This window comes from Scyliorhinus torazame, chromosome 7, assembly GCF_047496885.1.
Source record: "Scyliorhinus torazame isolate Kashiwa2021f chromosome 7, sScyTor2.1, whole genome shotgun sequence".
NCBI lineage: Eukaryota > Metazoa > Chordata > Chondrichthyes > Carcharhiniformes > Scyliorhinidae > Scyliorhinus > Scyliorhinus torazame.
In genome coordinates, this window is record NC_092713.1 from 111,933,364 (window position 1) to 111,953,132 (window position 19,769).

Sequence of the window (19,769 nt, forward strand, 5' to 3'; positions counted from 1 at the left end):
TCTTATCTTTCACCAGGTTGCCTCACATTTTTACATGCCCCTGGTACAGTGCCTCTGGTGGTTCTGTTCTGTTGTAGGACAGGACAAATCTCGGGATGCTGATGGAAGAGACTGCAACATTGGCTGCCTGATTCTGAGTATGACTATGTCAGGCAGTTGAGACTTGATAGTTGTCCCAATTTTGGCCTAAGGTCTGAGATATTAGTGAAGAGGGCTTTGCAGGGTTGACTGTGCTGATAGTGTCTTTGTCTGGTGCTTAGGTCAATGCTCAGTGGTCTATGGTGTTTTATTCTTCATGGTTTTGTATAACTAAGTGGCTTGCTATGCCATATCAGTTGAGGTCCAACTACTTTGCAACAAATTTAGAGTCACACAGACCAGAGAGCGTAAGGATAGCAGATTTTCTTACCTAAGAAATTTCCTACCTAAATAGGCTATTTTGACAATCTGGTAAGTTTCATAGACATCATTACTATTACCAGCATTTTATTCCAATTATATTTGGAAAGAATTTACAGTTCCCAGAATTTGAATTCATATTTCCTGGTCATTTATCCAGGCCTCCAGTAACATATCATTCCATGTACCTTTAACACGCTCTGCATTTGTTTTCTCTTTTGCTTCCTCACACTGTTTCCTGAATATTGTAAATATAACATTTCAAATGAAAATAAATTGCCTAATTTCTTTTTTGAATAACGATCTTTCACTTGACAAGCACTCAACAAGCACTGCTTTGTCATCCTAAACTAGACCGGGTTACAGTGACTTTTGTTCTTTGTGCTTTTCTGGATAGACTGCAGAATAAATGTTTTTATTGCAGAGAATTAGTTTAATTTAATGTTGACACATGGTTTATCAGCCGTTTGAGACAAAAGGGTAAAATTGATGAATGGAAAATCATGGGCTTGTAAGTAGGCAATTTCCCACCATGCAATTTTGACAGCCAGGGCTTCAGACTCGGAGCCTGCTCTTGGAAAAGTTACTCTGATCTGAGCTTTGAAAGAGAAAACAAAACTCGCACAGATGTTAACTGGTCATGCTACATGTTTTGCATTGACGCGAAACAGTGTTTGGCTTGCATTTCAAAGCAGCCACTTTGCTAAAATAAATTCTAGTGGATGGAGAGAGGCCACTCCTAAGCAGCTTTGACTCTGTACTGTTGAAAGTAGAACTTCGAAGAAATTCCCAGGTGTTTCAATATGTTGTCGGGATTAATTTTCAAGTTTACTTTTGAGAATGTTGACAAAAGGTAGACTTTTTCATTGTTTCTGCTCTTCCACTTAAAAGGTAGCAGGCCAGTATTTGATGCTCGATATGTCCTTTAATGACTGGGCAGTATAACTCAGCACTGTTGACTCTGCATTATTCTAAGAAGATACAAATCTTAAATGATCCTGGTACCTTAAATGTTAAGAGGAACACTTAGGTACGGGCCTAATATTGTTAGGATCTTAGGTCGTAAATATAGCCCAGAGCAAAGGAGGTAGAGTATCTCACTCCCACCTAAAGCATTCAAAATTATTATCCTCATTTATTATAAGGATGTAACATGACATGTAACTATGAAAGTAGGTTTTTGCGGCCTGGCGAATAGTAAAAACAATCAATTATCTTAAAAGTACAAAAGACGGAAAGAGGAGATTAAAGAATTTGGGGCACAATCTCCCCGAATGGGGACAGAGTCCCATAGCACACAATTAACTGACTGGCCATTCGGATAGATCAGGGTCCTCAGCTGGGAATGTGTGGCCGAGGCCACACTTAGTCTCATTTTTTGCACTGAGGTGCTCCTCAGTGCAGGGAGAGATTTGGAAGTTGATCTCTCAACCCCCCGATGTGACCCCCCCAAGCCCCAGCTCACCTAAAAGGGGGTCCTCGGCTTCACCCAAACCCCCCACACCCATACAGGGTACCCCTGTACCCGATCTCCATTGTGCAAAAATACCAGCTTGGCAGCCCCAGCCTGGCACCCTGGCAGTGCCCCTGCCAGCTGGCAGTGGCATCTTGGCAGTGTCTTTCTGGCAACACCAGGGTGCCCAGGTGGCACCAGAAGTGCCAGAGTGCCATCCTGCTCAGAGGGCAAGCACCTGGGGGCTTCCGTTCCCCTGGGAGACCCCCACGAATGACATTCTGACTGGTCCCCATCTGCGGAGATCAGCACTGAATGGTGCTCGCCCAGGGCGCCAAGGCGAGGGAGTTAGATCCCACGCCTTGGTTAGATCTCGGGACCACAGATTAGAGTGATCCCGCCGACAATGGACGGGATTCACATCGCGACATCTTGTGAGACCGTGTTAGATCTCACGAGGCGTGGCGAGCCAGGTAGATCCCGGAAGTGGGATCTCCCCGCGTCTACCGGCAGCACCGTGCTGCTTTTCGGCCACAACTCAGCCGGTAGATCTCGCCCTTGATCTTTCAGGATTCCAGGTGAATGTTGGGGTGAGAGATCAGAAACATCTAGAATTTGGTTTGGCAAATCCATCAATAAAACTAGAGAAGCTGATATAAAATTGGAAAACTCATAAAATATCTTCACCTAAATTGAGTGCTAGACTAAGAATTGAATACATGCTTTTAAACAAAGTCTGGTGAATAAAGATAGACACTGTGCTGCTAGAAGTCTGCAGCCAACAGCAACCACATAGTTGACACCTTGACTGTTCAAGGAGATATAAACAACCCAACCTCAGTCCATCTATTGTTTGTGGAACTTGCACAAAACATCATTGAATCTGTAGAAGTGCAAAGATCTGAGCTGGATCATTCTTTCCCTACCATTGTAATCTCCTCCAGCCAACTTTCTAAAATATCAGTGCTCTTCCACTTCTGACCTCTTACATTCCCACCTTTTGTGGCCATGCCTTCTGTTGTCTCGGCCCCAAGCTCTGGAATTCCCTCCCTCGAGTTCTCCGCCACTCCACCTCTCGCTCCTTCTTTTGGACACTTCTTAAAATCTACCTGTCCACCAGACATTTGATCATCTATTCTCATAGTTCCTTCGGTCTCAGTGTCAAATTTTGTTTGATAATTGTTCTTGTGAAGTCCTTTTTATAATATGTTAAAGATGCTACATCAATGCAAGTTGTTGTTGAACCCCCTTGTCTGCAGCCGTCTCCAAGAAGTGCTCTCATTTACCACAGGGAGCAGTACGAGGTAAAATAAACAGAGGTCACACGTCTCTGTTTGATCTCCGATATTTTCTTTTGCCATTGTCTTATTCCATACTGACTTTCCATCCTGCATTGCCATTATCCTATTCCATACTGACTTTCCATCCTGCATTGCCATTATCCTACTCCATACTGACTTTCCATTCTATACTGCCATTATCTTATTCCATACTGACTTTCCATTCTTTACTGCCATTATCCTAATCCATACTGACTTTCCATTCTGTACTGCCATTATCCTAATCCATACTGACTTTCCATTCTATACAGCCATTATCCTATTCCATACTGACTTTCCATTCTGTACTGCCATTATCCTATTCCATACTGACTTTCTATTATGTACTGCCATTACCCTTTCCATACTGACTTTCCATTCTATACTGCCATTACCCTATTCTATACTGACTTTCTATTGCAGAAATATGTGAAAAACTGCATATTTCTATATAAACTCCTGCATATTGCATTGTGTGAGTGTGCATATAGTTTATTTTCTCAGATATTTAAAAAAATAATATAGCAAGTTGGCACAAAACAGCAACTGAGGGGAACATGGGCCCCACGGGACAGGAGGGTTAATTGGCAGCACAAACACAGGAAAAGCAGCTGGGAGTTTATAATGACAATCAGTTGACAATCAGGAGTAAGCCCCTTCCCCTTGATAATCCTAGTGTTAACTTGAAAGTAAAGAGTTTGGCTGATGGAAGGAACTTGGATCATAACAATGGGAGTATGAAGGAAAAAGCAGACATCCACATGATGCAAGCAATGAGATGTGTTGATGTCAGGGCAGGATTCGTGGACTTTCACGACAGCAAATTTGGCACCAAACCTCGACCGATTCAGTGACTGTGAGGGGCTATCACCGACGGCACATGGAACACAATCGATTCCAATGGAAAACGTTGCGGGATTCGCCGGGTCCGTGATCGACACTCAGAAAGCTGACAAGCTGCAGCCGCATATACGCATTACAATCCCCATACACGCTCAGCCCAGCCAACGAGATGGCACTGGTTGTGCTGGAGCACGCCCATATGGCTGATGGGTCAGCTGGGGCCAGAGAACGCCTGAGGGGGGGAGGGGGGGGAGCCTGGGGGAACACCTATACGACCCATGGCCCTAAGTTCACAGTGGGCTGTTAGCGGTGTGCGCAGCTGCATTGCTGCCTTTCTGGCTGCGGCAAAGGTGTTCCATGCCTGTCCATCCCGACCACACAGCCCACCTCCTGACCACCTCCCACTACTCCCCCCGGCCCTGGTAGAAACCACCCAGCCAGCGGCACAACTGTCAGCAAAGTATGGCGATGTTAGACACTTTCCATACCTCCTCTCCCTCTCTCCGTAGCCATGATGCCATTTTCACGATTTTTAAAAGCACAAGAGAACCGCGCCCGCATCGGGAACTCAGCCCATTGGAGGTGGATCATCATGGAGATCCTGGAGAATACCGGGTCTGGCCCGCTAATGACATGCAAACGGTGTCTACTGTATGTGCGTTCTGGACCGCATTGACACCGCTGTTGAGTTGATGGAGAATTGAGATTTGGCATCAAATTGGCGCCCGCTGCGATTTTGACATCGGAATCTATTCTCCACCCAATCGCATTTCCTGATTTCGCTGTCAGCCAACGGCGAATCCTGCCCTAGGTTTTCCATGTTCTATGGAGGGGTAGTGCAAAACCTGTACGAGCAACCAGCTTCCATCCGGTCCCCATCCTGCTGACTGATCTATGTAGCATATTCCCAACCTTGCTACTTTGCCATTGAATTCTAAAAGTAGTGCACAGGAGAATAGATGTGGAGCTCCACATGTGCGTAACTGAGATTTGCCAGGCTTACTTCTGCAGACGTCTGGCATATTCATTATCTACATGAACTGCCTTCACAGTTCCAGACATGAAAGTGCTGAATTGGGCAATAATTTCTTGCTGAGGATTCATTGTCTGGGGAATCAGAGGAAGGCTGTCCGGATTAATCCTACATCATAAGCACTTTGTATTTTAAGTAACCCTTCCTTAATCTGAGGCCCCGAGCACAAGACAAGCCTTTTCACTTGAGGCCTTGGTTGGAAAGCTTACTTATGAACTGAAAAGTGAACATATTTTAGCAGCTTGCATCAAACAACCTTGAGATGTAATATGTCTTGTACAGTTTTAGAGGAAATTAGCAAATCTTAAAATGCCACAGGTTTGACTCCAGACAACACCTCATCTACTAAATGTGGATTTAGAACAGTATACCTCAGCAACTTTACCCAGTTTCTAATTGTTGTTTCCTGCTATTCCCTTATTATGTTCTGGATCACAGTGTATTGAGATGTGCCTTTTCCCACGGATGGACTTTTAACTGGAAGGAGAATGAGAGGGTGGCAAAGTAGATAATTATCCCGACAATGTTTTCCAACAACAGCGCCAGACTACATTTATGTAGCACTTTCAACAGTGTAAAACATCCCAAGGTGCTTCACAGGAGCACTATAAAGCGGAATTCGACGCGGAGGTAGATGCGGAGATAATCGAACCGATGACTAAAGGGTTGGCCAAAGAGAAATATTTTAAGGAGTGACTAAAAGGAGGAAAGAGAGATAGAGAGTTGAAAAGGTTAAGGGATGGAATTCCAGAATTTAGAGCCTCGGTATTAGTTGTATCAATTGAGGTTAACATTATACTGGTGGTGGGCACTGATTAGATGGTTAGTTGAGCACATATAAAGAGATACTTACTGACAAGGGAGTAGACTGGAATCAGGAGATGTATACCTGTAATGTTGCACTCGCAACTATTCTATTCCAAATAATGACTGACTCTGGTTTTTATTTCACCAACTGGCTATCAGGAATCAGGAATACAATACTCAGCAACTGAAAGCATGGGCACCAATGATGGAGCAATTAAAATCAGGAATCAGCAGGAGATCAGAATTGGAGAAATGCAAATATAATGGGGGGGGGGGGGTGTTGTAAGGCTGGGGGAGTTTAGAGAGAAAGAATGGGGTGAGGACATAGAAAAGCCTAAAAACAAGGATGAGAATTTTAAGATTAGGGTTGCTTAACTGGTGAGCAGAGGGGCAATAAGGAGTTTGGTTGAATTTTATGGATACTGAAAGGTGGGAGGCCTGTCAGGAGCGTGTTGGAAAAGTCACATGTAGTGGTAACAAAGGTATGATTGAGGCTTTCAGCAAGAGACGAGCTGAAATAGGAGCAGAGTCAAGTGATGTCAAGGAGGAAGAAAGGCGCAGCCTCGTTGATGGATATGTGACTGGAAGTTCATCTCAGGTTAAATATGACACTAACATTGCCAACAATCTAATTCAGCCTGAGACAGTTTCGAGGAAGGGGGAAGGGCCATGTAGAACCTAAATATCAGGTATATTTGGTAACGAGTTCGCTGAAGTGTGTTTTTCTCCTGTATTCTGAAACACCCAGCAAATCCAGTGGTCTGCCATTAGATCATAGAATTTACAGTGCAGATGGAGGCCATTCGGCCCATCAATTCTGCACCGGCTCTTGGAAAGAGCACCCTACCCAAGCCCACACCTCCATCCTAGCCACATAACCCAGGAACCCCACCCAACACTAAGCAATTTTGGACACTAAGGGCAATTTAGCATGGTCAATCCACCTAACCTGCACATCTGTGGACAGTGGGAGGAAACCGGAGCACCCGGAGGAAACCCACGCAGACACGGGGAGAATCGGCAGCCCGGCTGCGGACAGTGGCCGGTGACTGGCGCCGCACCAAACGCGCCGGCGCAAATGGCGCCGATTCTCCGCACCTCGGAGAATTGCGCATCGCGTCGGGGTGGCGTGGCGCGGTTGTGGCGATTCTCCGGCGGGAGGCTCGGAGAATCGCGCCCATTACTTTTTCCTAAGTAGAGACTGGAATTCAACTGGAGTCATCATGTCCTTTTTTTAACGACTGTAAACTAATCCTTTCATTGGGCAGAAGTTTCTCTTAAACTCACAGTTGTGGAGGAGAGGGAGGGAACACACTTGGTAAAAGAAAAGAATTTTGTCTTTGGATCATCAAAATCCATTTCCCATTAGACAAGGCTCAATGCTGCATTGACTGATGTCAAAGTGCCATAATTTAAATGTAAAAAGCCACAAAGAGAAAGCATGTAGAATACCAAAATGATAGCTATCCAGTAGTGACTCAGTGTTGAGGAACTACTGTGAAGCCAATTGTACCTGCACTGCCTGGTGCATTTATCTGCTGATCTATCGCCATGGATGATCTTACTGACAGGTTATTGTTACCGAGATATCATCTGAGAGGTGTGAATCAGGCTGTTGTAGACTCTTTCATCGTCAGTGAGAAGTGCAAATCACACCATGCATACTGCTTTTCTTATTTTCAGTTTTGCACAAGGCTGATTACAGCCTACTGTGCATAAGGTTTCCTACAACAGTTTAATTAATAACTATTTTACAAGTGCTTTATCTATAACACTACGATGAATAAAACACCTTCATGCTTTGCTCAAACTAGTGTTTTAAACTTTGTAGCGGAGTGCTTTATTATCCCGTAACATTCTCCCAGTTCCACTTATGTTTGTGCCACACATTGCTATTATTTTCCTATTTTCTCAGGTAAGGCTGAAGCAGAGCTCAAAAACTTCAGTCCTCATTACCAGCGGCAATACTCTGTGGCCTTCTTCAACCATATCAGATGTGAGGTAGAGCAAGACCAAGAAGAACATCCCCAGTTGCTGCAGCACAAGGTACATTATGAAATATGTGATATAATAATAATAATCTTTGTATCACAAGTATGAAATTACTGTGAAAAGCCCCTAGTCGCCACATTCTGGCGCCTGTTGGGGAAGCCGGTACGGGAATTGAACCCACGTTGCTGGCCTTGTTCTGCATTACAAACCAGGGGCCGGATTCCCCGCGCCGGGTCGGAGAATCGCTGGGTGGCCGCGCCACGCCGTTCCGACGCCTGGATGTGATTCTTCGCAAGTGGGTGATCCTCACAAATATATATATATTTTTAAATTTAGAGTACCCAATTCATTTTTTCCAATTAAGGGGCAATTCAGCATGGCCAATCCACCCACCCAGCACACCTTTGGGTTGTGGGGGCGAAATCCACGCAAACATGAAGAGAATGTGCAAACTCCACACGGACAGTGACCCAGAGCTGGGATCGAACCTGGGACCTCAGCGCTGTGAGGCAGCAGTGCTATCCACTGCGCCATCGTGCTGCCCGATCCTCACAAATGTTAAGTTTTACCCACCCATCATCTTTTACTTTATCTGATAAAATGTTGATTATTATTAAATATTCTATCTTCCATGATGTATTAAAAAATTGCAAGTTTTATTGGTGCAAATATGTTGGGCAGGATTTACCGGCTGTTAGCGCTGGCTGGATATTTCGGTCCCACGACGCGCACGGATTTCCCGGTGACGAGGTGTGCAGTCAACAGGGAGTTGCAAAGGCGAGACCAGTAAATCCCGCTGGGAGGCCCCGTCCGCCACCAACAGACACGGCAGGCTGGTCGGCAAATCCCACCCATGGTGTAGTTTTGATTAAGGGGTCTCTGATTTGGGGTGTGGCTAGCTACACCAATTCTCTTGCACCCATTCTCAGATGCACACTCAGTTGCAGTGGAATTGACAGCTGAAAAAACTTGACCATGCTCTCGCAGTGATGGATGTACGGGAGTGATGAGATAATGGGGACAAAAGCTACTGTCCCAGAAATTCTACCATTCTTCAGTAGATTTATACTTGATTGAAGTTAAATCTGTAGAAATAAATGGCAAGTCATCTGCAAGACTTGTCACACCAGGAAGTGGTTGAGTTCACAGGCTTTGAATGTTCACATACCTTATCTGAAACATCAGCTTTGACTGAAGAAAGGACACTGATGTTTTTTAGTTTTGTGGCAGGGCAGTCATTTTCTGAACATCGTTCTGTCAAGGAGTCCTCACCATGGCATACGTTATGGCCATGTATGTCCTTGTACTGGAGGCAGAACAGGAGTAGCAGGAAGACTGTGAGACAAGAGGCATAAGACCACCCACACCAAAGGAGTAGATAACCAAGTAGGAGGGACTCTTCATTTAGATTCTACAGACCATTCTGCTCACTCTGTGATGTTGCAGATGTGTTCTACTAAAGGCTGCATAGGAAAATTAACTCTGTCTCCTGTTGCAAGTTGATCTTTGAGCATCCTCTTCCATCACATAAAGCAAACAGGACATTAACTCCAAAACAACAAACTTCATATTGCAACGTGGTCAGTGTGTACTTATATTTACCGCAAATGCTTTAAAAAGGGCAATCTGTGCTGAAAAGAGCACTCCTCCCCCCCAGTGGATACAGGGAACCCCACCCCCACAAGCACCAGGGTGACACCCCGCCCCCTGCTCTCACCAGCACCGGGGCAACTTCCCACACAGTTAAAGGGAAACCCCCTGACATTTCAGGGGGCCCCCTCCAATGGAACTCCCAGAGGGCCCGGCCTGGCACTGCCAGTTTGGCACTGCCAGTTTGGCACTGCCAGTTTGGCACTGCCAGGGAAGGGGAGAATTCTTTTTTTTAAAAAATATGTTTATTCAAAGTTTTTCCAACAAAAATTTTCAACCAATTAAACCCGCCTCCCCCCGTAACAGAAAAGAAAAAGACAAAAGAGCAGAACAAAACATAAACATATCAAGCAAACATAGTACAGAACTTATACAATGGGTTTCTCCCGCACATATTAACCCTCCCATATGTTTGTACAAATATTACCTGGGAACCCCCCCCCCTGAAAGAAATACCCCCCTCCCCTCCCCCCCCTTCTCCCCCCCTCCCTGGCTTGCTGCTGCTGACCGAGCTCCTTGTAGCACTCCGCGAGATAGTCTAGGAACGGTTGCCACCGCCTGAAGAACCCCTGCGCAGACCCTCTCAAGGCAAACTTTATCCTCTCCAGCTTAATGAACCCTGCCATGTCATTTATCCAGGCTTCCACATTGGGGGGCTTCGTGTCCTTCCATAATAGCAAGATCCTCCACCGGGCTACCAGGGACGCAAAGGCCAGAATGCCGGCCTCTTTCGCCTCCTGCACTCCCGGCTCGTCCGCCACCCCAAATAATGCCAGCCCCCATCCTCCCTGGGACGAACCGGTGGTTCTCCCGGATTGGGGACCACACCGAGGCTCCCATCTCACCCCTATGTCGTCTCCACTGCCCCCAAATCTTTAGAGTTTCCGCCACTACCGGACTCGTGGTGTACCTTGTCGGCGAGAGCGGCAGCGGTGCCGTCACCAGCGCCCTCAGGCTCGTTCCTTTGCAGGACGCCATCTCCAACCTCTTCCATGCCACCCCCTCTCCCTCTATCACCCGCTTACGGATCATCGCTACGTTTGCTGCCCAATAATAGCCCTCCAGATTCGGCAACGCTAGCCCTCCCTGTCCCTACTATGCTCCAGAAACCCCCTCCTTACCCTCGGGGTCTCGTTTGCCCACACAACACCCATGATGCTCCTACCTACCCGCTTAAAAAAGGCCTTGGTAATCCTAATAGGAAGGCACTGGAACACGAAACAAAACCTCGGGAGGACCGTCATTTTAATTGACTGCACCCTTCCCGCTAGCGAGAGTGGCAACACATCCCATCGTTTGAAGTCCTCCTCCATCTGCTCCACCAGCCGCGTCAAATTAAGTTTGTGCAGGGCCCCCCAGCTCCTAGCTACCTGGATCCCCAAGTACCGAAAGCTCCTTTCCGCCCTCCTCAATGGTAGGTCGTCTATCCCTCTTCCCTGGTCCCCCGGATGCACCACGAAGAGCTCACTCTTCCCCACATTGAGCTTGTAGCCCGAGAAGTCCCCAAACTCCCTTAGGGTCTGCATGACTTCCACCACCCCGTCCACTGGATCCGTCACATACAGCAACAGATCGCCTGCGTACAGTGACACTCGATGCTCCTCTCCCCCTCGGACCACCCCCCTCCAGTTCCTGGACTCCCTTAATGCCATGGCCAAAGGCTCAATTGCTAATGCAAACAACAGGGGGGACAGGTGGCACCCCTGCCTCGTCCCTCGGTACAGCCGAAAATACTCCGACCTCCGCCGATTCGTAGCCACACTCGCCACCAGGGCTCTATATAGAAGCTTAGCCCAACTAATAAACCCCTCCCCAAACCCAAACCTCCGCAACACTTCCCAGAGATACTCCCACTCCACACGGTCAAAGGCCTTTTCTGCGTCCATAGCTGCCACTATCTCCGCCTCTCCCTCCACCGATGGCATCATAATCACGTTTAGGAGCCTCTGCACATTGGTGTTTAGCTGCCTGCCCTTTACAAATCCCGTCTGGTCCTCATGAATCACCCCCGGGACACAGTCCTCAATTCTCATAGCCAGCACTTTTGCCAGCAGCTTAGCGTCCACATTGAGGAGTGAGATCGGTCTATATGACCCGCATTGCAGTGGGTCCTTGTCCCGCTTCAGGATCAGAGAAATCAGCGCCCCGGACATTGTCGGGGGCAGGGTCTCCCCCTCCCTTGCCTCATTGAAAGTCCTCACCAGCAACTGGGTTAACCGGTCCTCATACTTCCTGTAAAACCCAACCGGGAACCCATCTGGCCATGGGACCTTCCCCGCCTGCATGCTCCCCAGTCCTTTAACCAGCTCCTCCAACCCAATTGGCGCCCCCAAACCAGCCACCTCCTGCTCCTCCACCCTTGGGAACCTCATTTGATCAAGAAACCTTTGCATCCCCTCTTCCCCCGCTGGGGGCTGAGATCTGTACAGCTCCTCATAGAAGTCCTTAAATGCCTCATTTACTTTCACCGCACTCCGCACCGTTGTTCCCCTGCTATCCTTGACTCCACCTATCTCCCTCGCTGCCATCCTCTTACGGAGCTGATGTGCCAGCATCCGGCTCGCCTTCTCCCCATACTCGTACATCGCCCCCTGTGCCTTCCTCCACTGTGCCTCTGCCTTCCCCGTGGTCAACAGGTCGAATTCCGTCTGGAGACTGCGCCGCTCCCTAAGTAGTCCCTCCTCGGGGGCCTCTGCATATCTCCTATCCACCCTTAGGATCTCTCCCACTAACCTCTCCCTTTCCCTGCCCTCTCTCTTCTCCCTGTGAGCCCTGATGGAGATTAACTCTCCCCTGACCACCACCTTCAGCGCCTCCCACACTACCCCCACCTGCACCTCCCCATTGTCGTTGGCCTCCAAATACCTTTCAATGCACCCCCGCACCCTCCCGCACACCTCCTCATCCGCCAGTAATCCCACATCCAGGCGCCACAGCGGGCGTTGGTCCCTCTCCTCTCCTAACTCCAGCTCCACCCAGTGCGGGGCGTGGTCTGAGATAGCTATGGCCGAGTACTCCGTTCCCTCCACTTTCGGAATCAGCGCCCTGCTCAAAACAAAAAAATCTATCCAGGAGTAGGCTCTGTGTACGTGAGAACAAAAAGAAACTTCCCTGGCCAGGGGCTAGCAAATCTCCACGGCTCTACTCCCCCCATCTGGTCCATAAACCCCCTGAGCACCTTGGCCGCAGCCAGCCTCTTCCCCGTCCTAGACCTGGAGCGATCTAATGCTGGGTCCAACACCGTGTTGAAATCCCCCCCCCATTATCAAGCTTCCTGCCTCCAGATCCGGAATCCGCCCCAACATGCGCTTCATAAATCCAGCATCATCCCAGTTCAGGGCGTAGACGTTCACCAATACCACCCACACCCCCTGTAGCCTACCGCTCACCATCACGTATCGACCTCCATTATCCACTACAATATTCTTGGCCTCAAACGACACCCGCTTCCCCACCAGTATTGCCACCCCTCTGTTCTTTGCATTCAGCCCCGAAAGGAATACCTGTCCTACATTCGCTCACAATCTCCCCATCAGATCTCTTCCCCCATCCCCATCCATCACCCAACCCATGGAACATTCCCGACGCATAGTTAAAACCCTGTATACATCCGACATCCCCCCCCACAGACCCTCAGTTTGAGTCCAACTTTTCAGTTTGTATAAATGTCCAAGCCTCCTCAGGCGTTTCAAAGTAGTGGTGTCGATCCTGAAACGTGACCCACAATCGCGCTGGCTTCAGCATTCCGAACCTCACCCCCTTTCGATGGAGCACTGCCTTGGCCCGATTACAACCAGCTCTCTTCTTTGCCACCTCCGCGCTCCAGTCCTGATAGATTCGGATCTCCGTATTCTCCCACCTGCTGCTCCGCTCCTTCTTGGTCCATCTCAAAACACACTCTCTATCCACGAGACGGTGAAACCTCACCACCGCCGCCCGTGGCGGCTCATTGGCCTTGGGTCTCCTCGCCAGGACCCGATGAGCCCCATCCAGCTCCAGGGGATGCGGAAAGGCTCCCGCGCCCATCAGCGAATTGAGCATCGTGCTCACATATGCTCCGGCATCGGCCCCCTTCCACTCCTTCAGGGAGACCCAGAATCCGAAGATTCTTCCTCCTCGACCTGTTCTCCAGGTCCTTGAATCTTTCCACCCACCTCTTGTGCAGCGCCTCGTGCGCCTCCATCTTCACCGCCAGGCCCAAGATCTCATCCTCATTCTCCGCGGTTTTCTCCCGCACCGCGTGGATTGCCGCCCCTTGGACCTTCTGGGTCTCCACTAACCCCTCGATCGCCGTCAGCATTGGCGCCAGCTCCCCTTTCTTCAGCTCCTCAAAGCAGCGCTTGAGAAACTCCTGCTGCTCCTGCACCCATGCCGCTTAATCAACGCCCGGCGCCATCTTATTTTTTCTCCCTCGCACTTTTCGCTGCTCCAAAAACGCTTTTTTGACCGCTCCACTCCTGGTCCAATGCATATACTATGGAGGGGGGACCTTGCTCACCTTCCCACACTAGCGGTTGTCGAAAAAATTGCCGTTGGGGCTCCTCAAGAGAGCCCAAAAGTCCGTTTTAGCGGGAGCCGCTGAATGTGCGGCTTAGCTCCGCATAGCCGCAACCGGAAGTCCAAGGGGGAGAATTCTTGATGCATGGGGAATCCCTTTAATTATATGGTCATTTATTCAAATACATTGAAAGTTCCTCCACCCTTTTTCACAACATCGGGTTAGTTCCATACAGCATGATGACACTAGCTAATGATGCTCTCTATTCTCATGGCTGATTTTATGTCTGTTGCTGTACACTGCACCTGCCTGCACAATATTGGGTCCACAATGAGTTGAAACTTTCCCAAGCTCAATTTTGACAAAGTTGAAGCATTCTGTTTGTTTTTTGGCAGCTGGAAGTGTCTCTAACATTACCTTGAAACCAGCCTTCCTGGCTGCTTGTTTGACCTGCCGCGTGCAACTTTCACTTCACTTTTTCTTTGATTATTTTTGTGAGGGCCACGAAGAATCCAGCACGAGTTTGGTTCCCTCTCTAGCCGGTACTACACTGGCCAGCTCTATTTATACAGCTGTACCGCTAATGATTGCTCCCCCCCCCCCCACCACATTGGGGAGCTCATATTCTTTAAGTAACATGGGGTAATCAATTGTCCCCAGCCGATAGGGTCTGGGCAGGTTATAACATTCCTCCCCTCGCAAAGTCCAAAGACCCTGGCGAAGGAGGCTGTTGGACTCTTTTGATTTCTGTGCACGATGCACTGGATTGGGCGGCGTATAATGACAAGGTGAACGGTGCTTTCGAGATGAACACCATTGTGATGATATGCATCACTGTAAATACACAAGGGGTCAATGCAAATACACTAACACTAAGTAAACACTAGAGGGAGCACCAGAGACATCATGACATGCAGACATACAGCTAATAAACACATAGAATAAGACACGACCAATGGGCAGTCAAGATACCCAGACGTGACACTACCACAAGGGGGCAACCCATATAAAAGGACAGGGCACACATGCTCTTTCTCTTTCCATAGGCGACACTCAGAGAGACTCAGGGGCAGATCGGAAGCATCACACCCACCGCATGGCTTAGAGCAGACTAGTTAGTTAGACGGAGTTACTATAGCAAGATTAGCAGGAGAGTCGAACACAAGTAGGAGAATTGTTAACTGTTCAATAAATGTGTTAAACCTATCTCCAAGTCTGAACCTTCCTTTGTCAGATTATACATCAAGGAAGCAGCTTATGCTACATGAAGAAGCATAACAAAACAACCGTAACAGCTGCAAGTCCGTGAGTTGTGGAACCGAGGGCCCCCCCTCAGAGGCGTCCTGTGCGTCCATCTCGGAGTCAGGGTTGAGAATCTCCGTCATCTCTGCGTCCCTATATTTGTAGTATCTGTAAAGACCCGTGCAGGCCGTGAGCGCGTGCCAGAGGGCGATCTCGGGATGAGCACCCATTGTCTCTTGATGTTGTAGCTGCTGCAGCTGGATGAGTGATCTCCAGCAATGAGGAATCTGTGGAAGAGGCTACCTCCTGGATCTAATGTGGTCCGAATGCTAATGTTGAACGTGGCCCCGGGCATGCACCCGGTAAGATATTGGCCCTGTTTGTTGAAGGATAACGCCGGATACCCAGTGAGCACCACCGGCAAAATTGCAAACCAACATCAGGTCCCAGGGTGCAAACTATAACAATTAGAACAATTCTGCTCTGAGTTTTCCATTCTGCATCCAGTCATTTACCCATGACCTTCTGCGAATATCGCTGCTTGTGCCCATCTCAGTTTCTGTTTTGCTGAAACTTTCACACATGCTTTCATCACCTTGAGGAGTGATTTCCCAAATAGTTTCCTCATCCACCTCACAAATCCCACCCTCTACCAGCTTTAACTAATCCAAAATCTTCATCTGCACAAAGCTCCACACATCCACCAACTCAAATATCACAAAATATTGCTGCCAGTAAATCAAATTCAGAGTAGAAGAATAGAAAAGCAGCATATTGTTTCACGTCCTCATTATTGAATCCTTTTATAGCCTCATTTGGGAAATTTTATTTCCTAGCCCGAACCTTCTGTTTCTCTAACTCTCAATTACTGTTGTCCGCAGTCCAATCTGCTTCACCATTGGCGATTGCTCCATCACCCACTGTGCTCCAGCCATCTAGAACTGTCTTCCCAAACTAATTGTCAACAACAATTTATATTTATGCAACATCTTTAATATAACACAATCTACTCCACAGAAACATTATAAAAGAAAGAATGACATTTAGCTACGTAATGAAATGTTAGGTCAGTATAAATGATCCAGGAGACCGAAGAAAGAAGGTTCACTTAAGTTCATTGTAAACTTAAAGATTCAGGCCTTTACCATGGCATACAACAATAGGGTCCCATTCGGGGACTTACCAGAGTGCCAGCCCCCTTTCAGGCAGGTATTTAACGTGCTAAGTAATGAGCCCCAGATGGGCAGACCTCCGCCCACTAGCGGGGAAGCTTGTATTCTATGAGTCCCACAGGTAAATCTACCAGTGTATCCCCGTGGGCCTCGTGAGGGTTATCATATCCCTATTTCGCTGGTCCGTTCATGTGGGCAGGTTGTTTCCACTGCCAGTGAAAGCAGAACTAGGGGGCATAGCCTTAAAATAAGGGGAAATAGATTTAAGACTGAGTTTAGGAGGAACTTCTTCACCCAAAGGGTTGTGAATCTATGGAATTCCCTGCCCAGTGAAGAAGTTGAGCTTCCTTCATTGAATGTTTTCAAGATAAAGTTAGATTGTTTCAGGGCAGCACAGTGGAGCAGTGGCTAACGCTGGGACTACGGTGCTGAGGACCCGGGTTCGAACCCCGGCCCTGGGTCACTGTCCGTGTGGCGTTTGCACAGTCTCCCCGTGTCTGCGTGGGTTTCACCCCCGCAACCCAACGACGCGCAGGGTAGTTGGATTGGCCACGCTAAATTACCCCTGAATTGGAAAAAAAGTAATACTTGGGTACTCTAAATTTCTAAAAAAATGCTAGATAGTTTCTTGAAGAATAAAGTGTTATGGTGTTCGAGTGGGAAAGTGGAGCTGACTCCACAAAAAATCAGCCATGATCTCATTGAATGGCGGAGCAGGGTCAAAGGGCCAGGTGACCTACTCCTGCTCCTAGTTCTTATGTTAGGTGGATTGGCCATGCTAAATTGCGCCTTAGTGTCCAAAGATTAGGTGGGGTTACGGGGATAAGACGGGGGAGTGGGCCTTGGAACGGCGCTGTTTCAGAGGGTCGGTGCAGGCTCAATGGGACGAATGGCCTCTTTCTGCACTGTAGGGATTCTATGATTCTTTGTGGTATATCTCGCCAGTGCAGGGTTCTTTTGAGTCCACGTGCAAATCTACTTGGCTGTCACGGGTAGGGTAACCATAAAATTTAAGGTCATCAAGACTTTGTCCATCACTAGTACATAGTCCAGTTAGACCACTATTCTGGCAGTCCTTGGAGGGTGTTCTCCATTAATCTCTGGAAGATGGCACACACTGATTAGGCTCCAAAGGGGAGACTGGTGTGTTCATATAAACCATTGTGGATATTGATAATGTCATATTTCCGCGATGCTATCCAACTCCAGTTGGAAATATGCATGGCTCATGTCAAGTTTTGACAATGGCAGTTCTGCATACAGGTCCTCGATGTGCAGCTCTGTTCACCATCATCTTGCAGTCACCGCAAAGACAGACCGATTTGTTCGGCTTCAACACGGGGACCACTGGTACTGCCTATTCCATGAATTGGACCGGTTGTTTGATGCCAAGGTTGTCCAATTGCTGCAATTCAGTCTTCACCTTTGTGAGTAAGGCATAGGGGACCGATCATGCCGTGAAGTACTGGGTCTCGGTGCCGACATAGATTTTCACCCTCGCCCCTTTTGTTTTCCTGGGGCCTTCCTGGAAAACTTCCAGATATTTCCCAAGGACCTCATATAAATTGCCAGTGCCCATCTTGAAGATCTGCTGCCAGTCTGGACAAAGTTTCTGCAGCCAATCTTGGCCAAAGAGGCTGGATCCTGGTCCTTGTGCCACAATCAATGGACTTCGGACTATCTGTTGTCCGTGGGTGACCAGGGTCATGGTTGTTCCAAGGTTTTTAAAGGTTCCCCTGAAAAGTCGCCAATCTGGCCCGGGTATTACTTTTTAAAAAAATGCAATTTATTCAAATTTGTATCAAATTAGGTTACAGCAAATAAACACCCCGGGAAACATTATTCCCAACAATCAACTATACAGTTTGTACATATTTTCCTCCTTTTTCACCCCCCCTCCCCATCACCCACCCCGCTGCGACAAACAGCTCCTCAAACCCGGTCACAAACATCCCCCATCTTTACTCAAACTCCCCTGCTGAGCCCGTTAACTCATACTTTATCTTCTCTAACCGCAGGAAGTTGTACAGGTCACCCAACCATGCTGCTACCCCCGGTAGCGATGCCAACCGCCACTCCAGCAAAATTTGTCGTTGTGCAATCAGAGTGGCGAAGGCCATGACATCGGCCTTCCTCCTCTCCATGAGCTCCGGCTTCTCTGAAACCCCAAATATCGCCACCAAAGGGTCCAGATCCACTCCCTCCTCTGTTATCCTGGCTAAGACCGCGAACACTCCCGTCCAGAATCTTCCCAATTTTTCACAACCCCAAAACATGTACACATGATTTGCTGGCCCCCACCCACACCTCTCACACTCATCTGCTACCCCCTGAAAGAACCCACTCATTCTCGCCCGAGTCATATGCACCCTGTGCACCACCTTGAACTGTATCAGGCTCATCCTTGCACAAGAGGAGGTCCCGTTTACTCTTCGCAGTGCCTCACTCCATACTCCCCAATTGATCTCCATTCTCAACTCCGTTTCCCATTTCTCCTTGATCTTCACCACCCACTCGCCTCCCTGCTCCCCAGCCTCTTATTTTTATCCCCAATTCTTCCCTCCCCTTCCACATCCGGACGCAGCAGTCACTCCAGCAGGGTGTATCCCGGCAATCTAGGGAACCCCTTCCAGACCTTTCGTGCAAAGTCCCTAACCTGTAGATACCTGAACTCACTACCCCTTCGGCAGCTCTACCCTCTCCCTTAACTCCTCCAGACTGGCGAACCCTTCCTCCAAATACAAATCCCTCACCTTGACCAGCCCCACTTCCCTCCACCTCCTGTATACACTATCCACCCCCCCCCGGCTCAAACCCATGATTCTCGCACAGCGGCGTTAGCACCGACATCCCTTCCACCCTAAAATGCCTCCTCAGCTGATTCCATATCTTCACCGTGGACTGCACCATCGGGCTCCCTGAATACCTACTCGGAGCCATTGGCAATGCTGCCATCACCATAGCCTTCAAATTAGACCCCTCACAAGATTCCTCCTCCATCTTAACCCACTCTACCCCTTCTCCTTCCCACCACCGCTGCACCTTGTCCACATTCGCCGCCCAATAATAATGAAGCAAGTTTGGCAATGCCAACCCCCCCTGCTGCTCTGCCTCTGTAGCAGAGTCCTCCCCACCCTCAGCACCTTCCCCGCCCATACAAAGTAGGAGATGATTGTGTCCACTTTCCGAAAAAAGATCTTTGGTATAAAGATCGGGAGAGCCTGAAAGATAAACAAGAACCTCGGCAGAATATTTATTTTCACCACCTGGACCCTCCCCGCCAACGTTAAGTGCAGTGTATCCCACCTCTTAAGATCCTCCCTGGCCTCCTCCACCAGCTTCGTTAAGTTCCACTTATGGA

General features: G+C 48.4%; 1 protein-coding gene across 2 annotated transcripts in view; it reads left to right on the top strand.

Moving 5' to 3' along the window:
• Positions 1–19,769, top strand: part of LOC140426462 (protein Niban 1-like) — a 255,171-nt gene that overhangs the window by 88,837 nt on the left and 146,565 nt on the right. For both annotated transcript variants that reach the window (XM_072511270.1, XM_072511269.1), the window contains exon 2: positions 7,770–7,900. In XM_072511270.1, the coding sequence (XP_072367371.1) occupies positions 7,770–7,900 (131 nt within the window). The remainder of the gene's footprint in view (positions 1–7,769; positions 7,901–19,769) is intronic.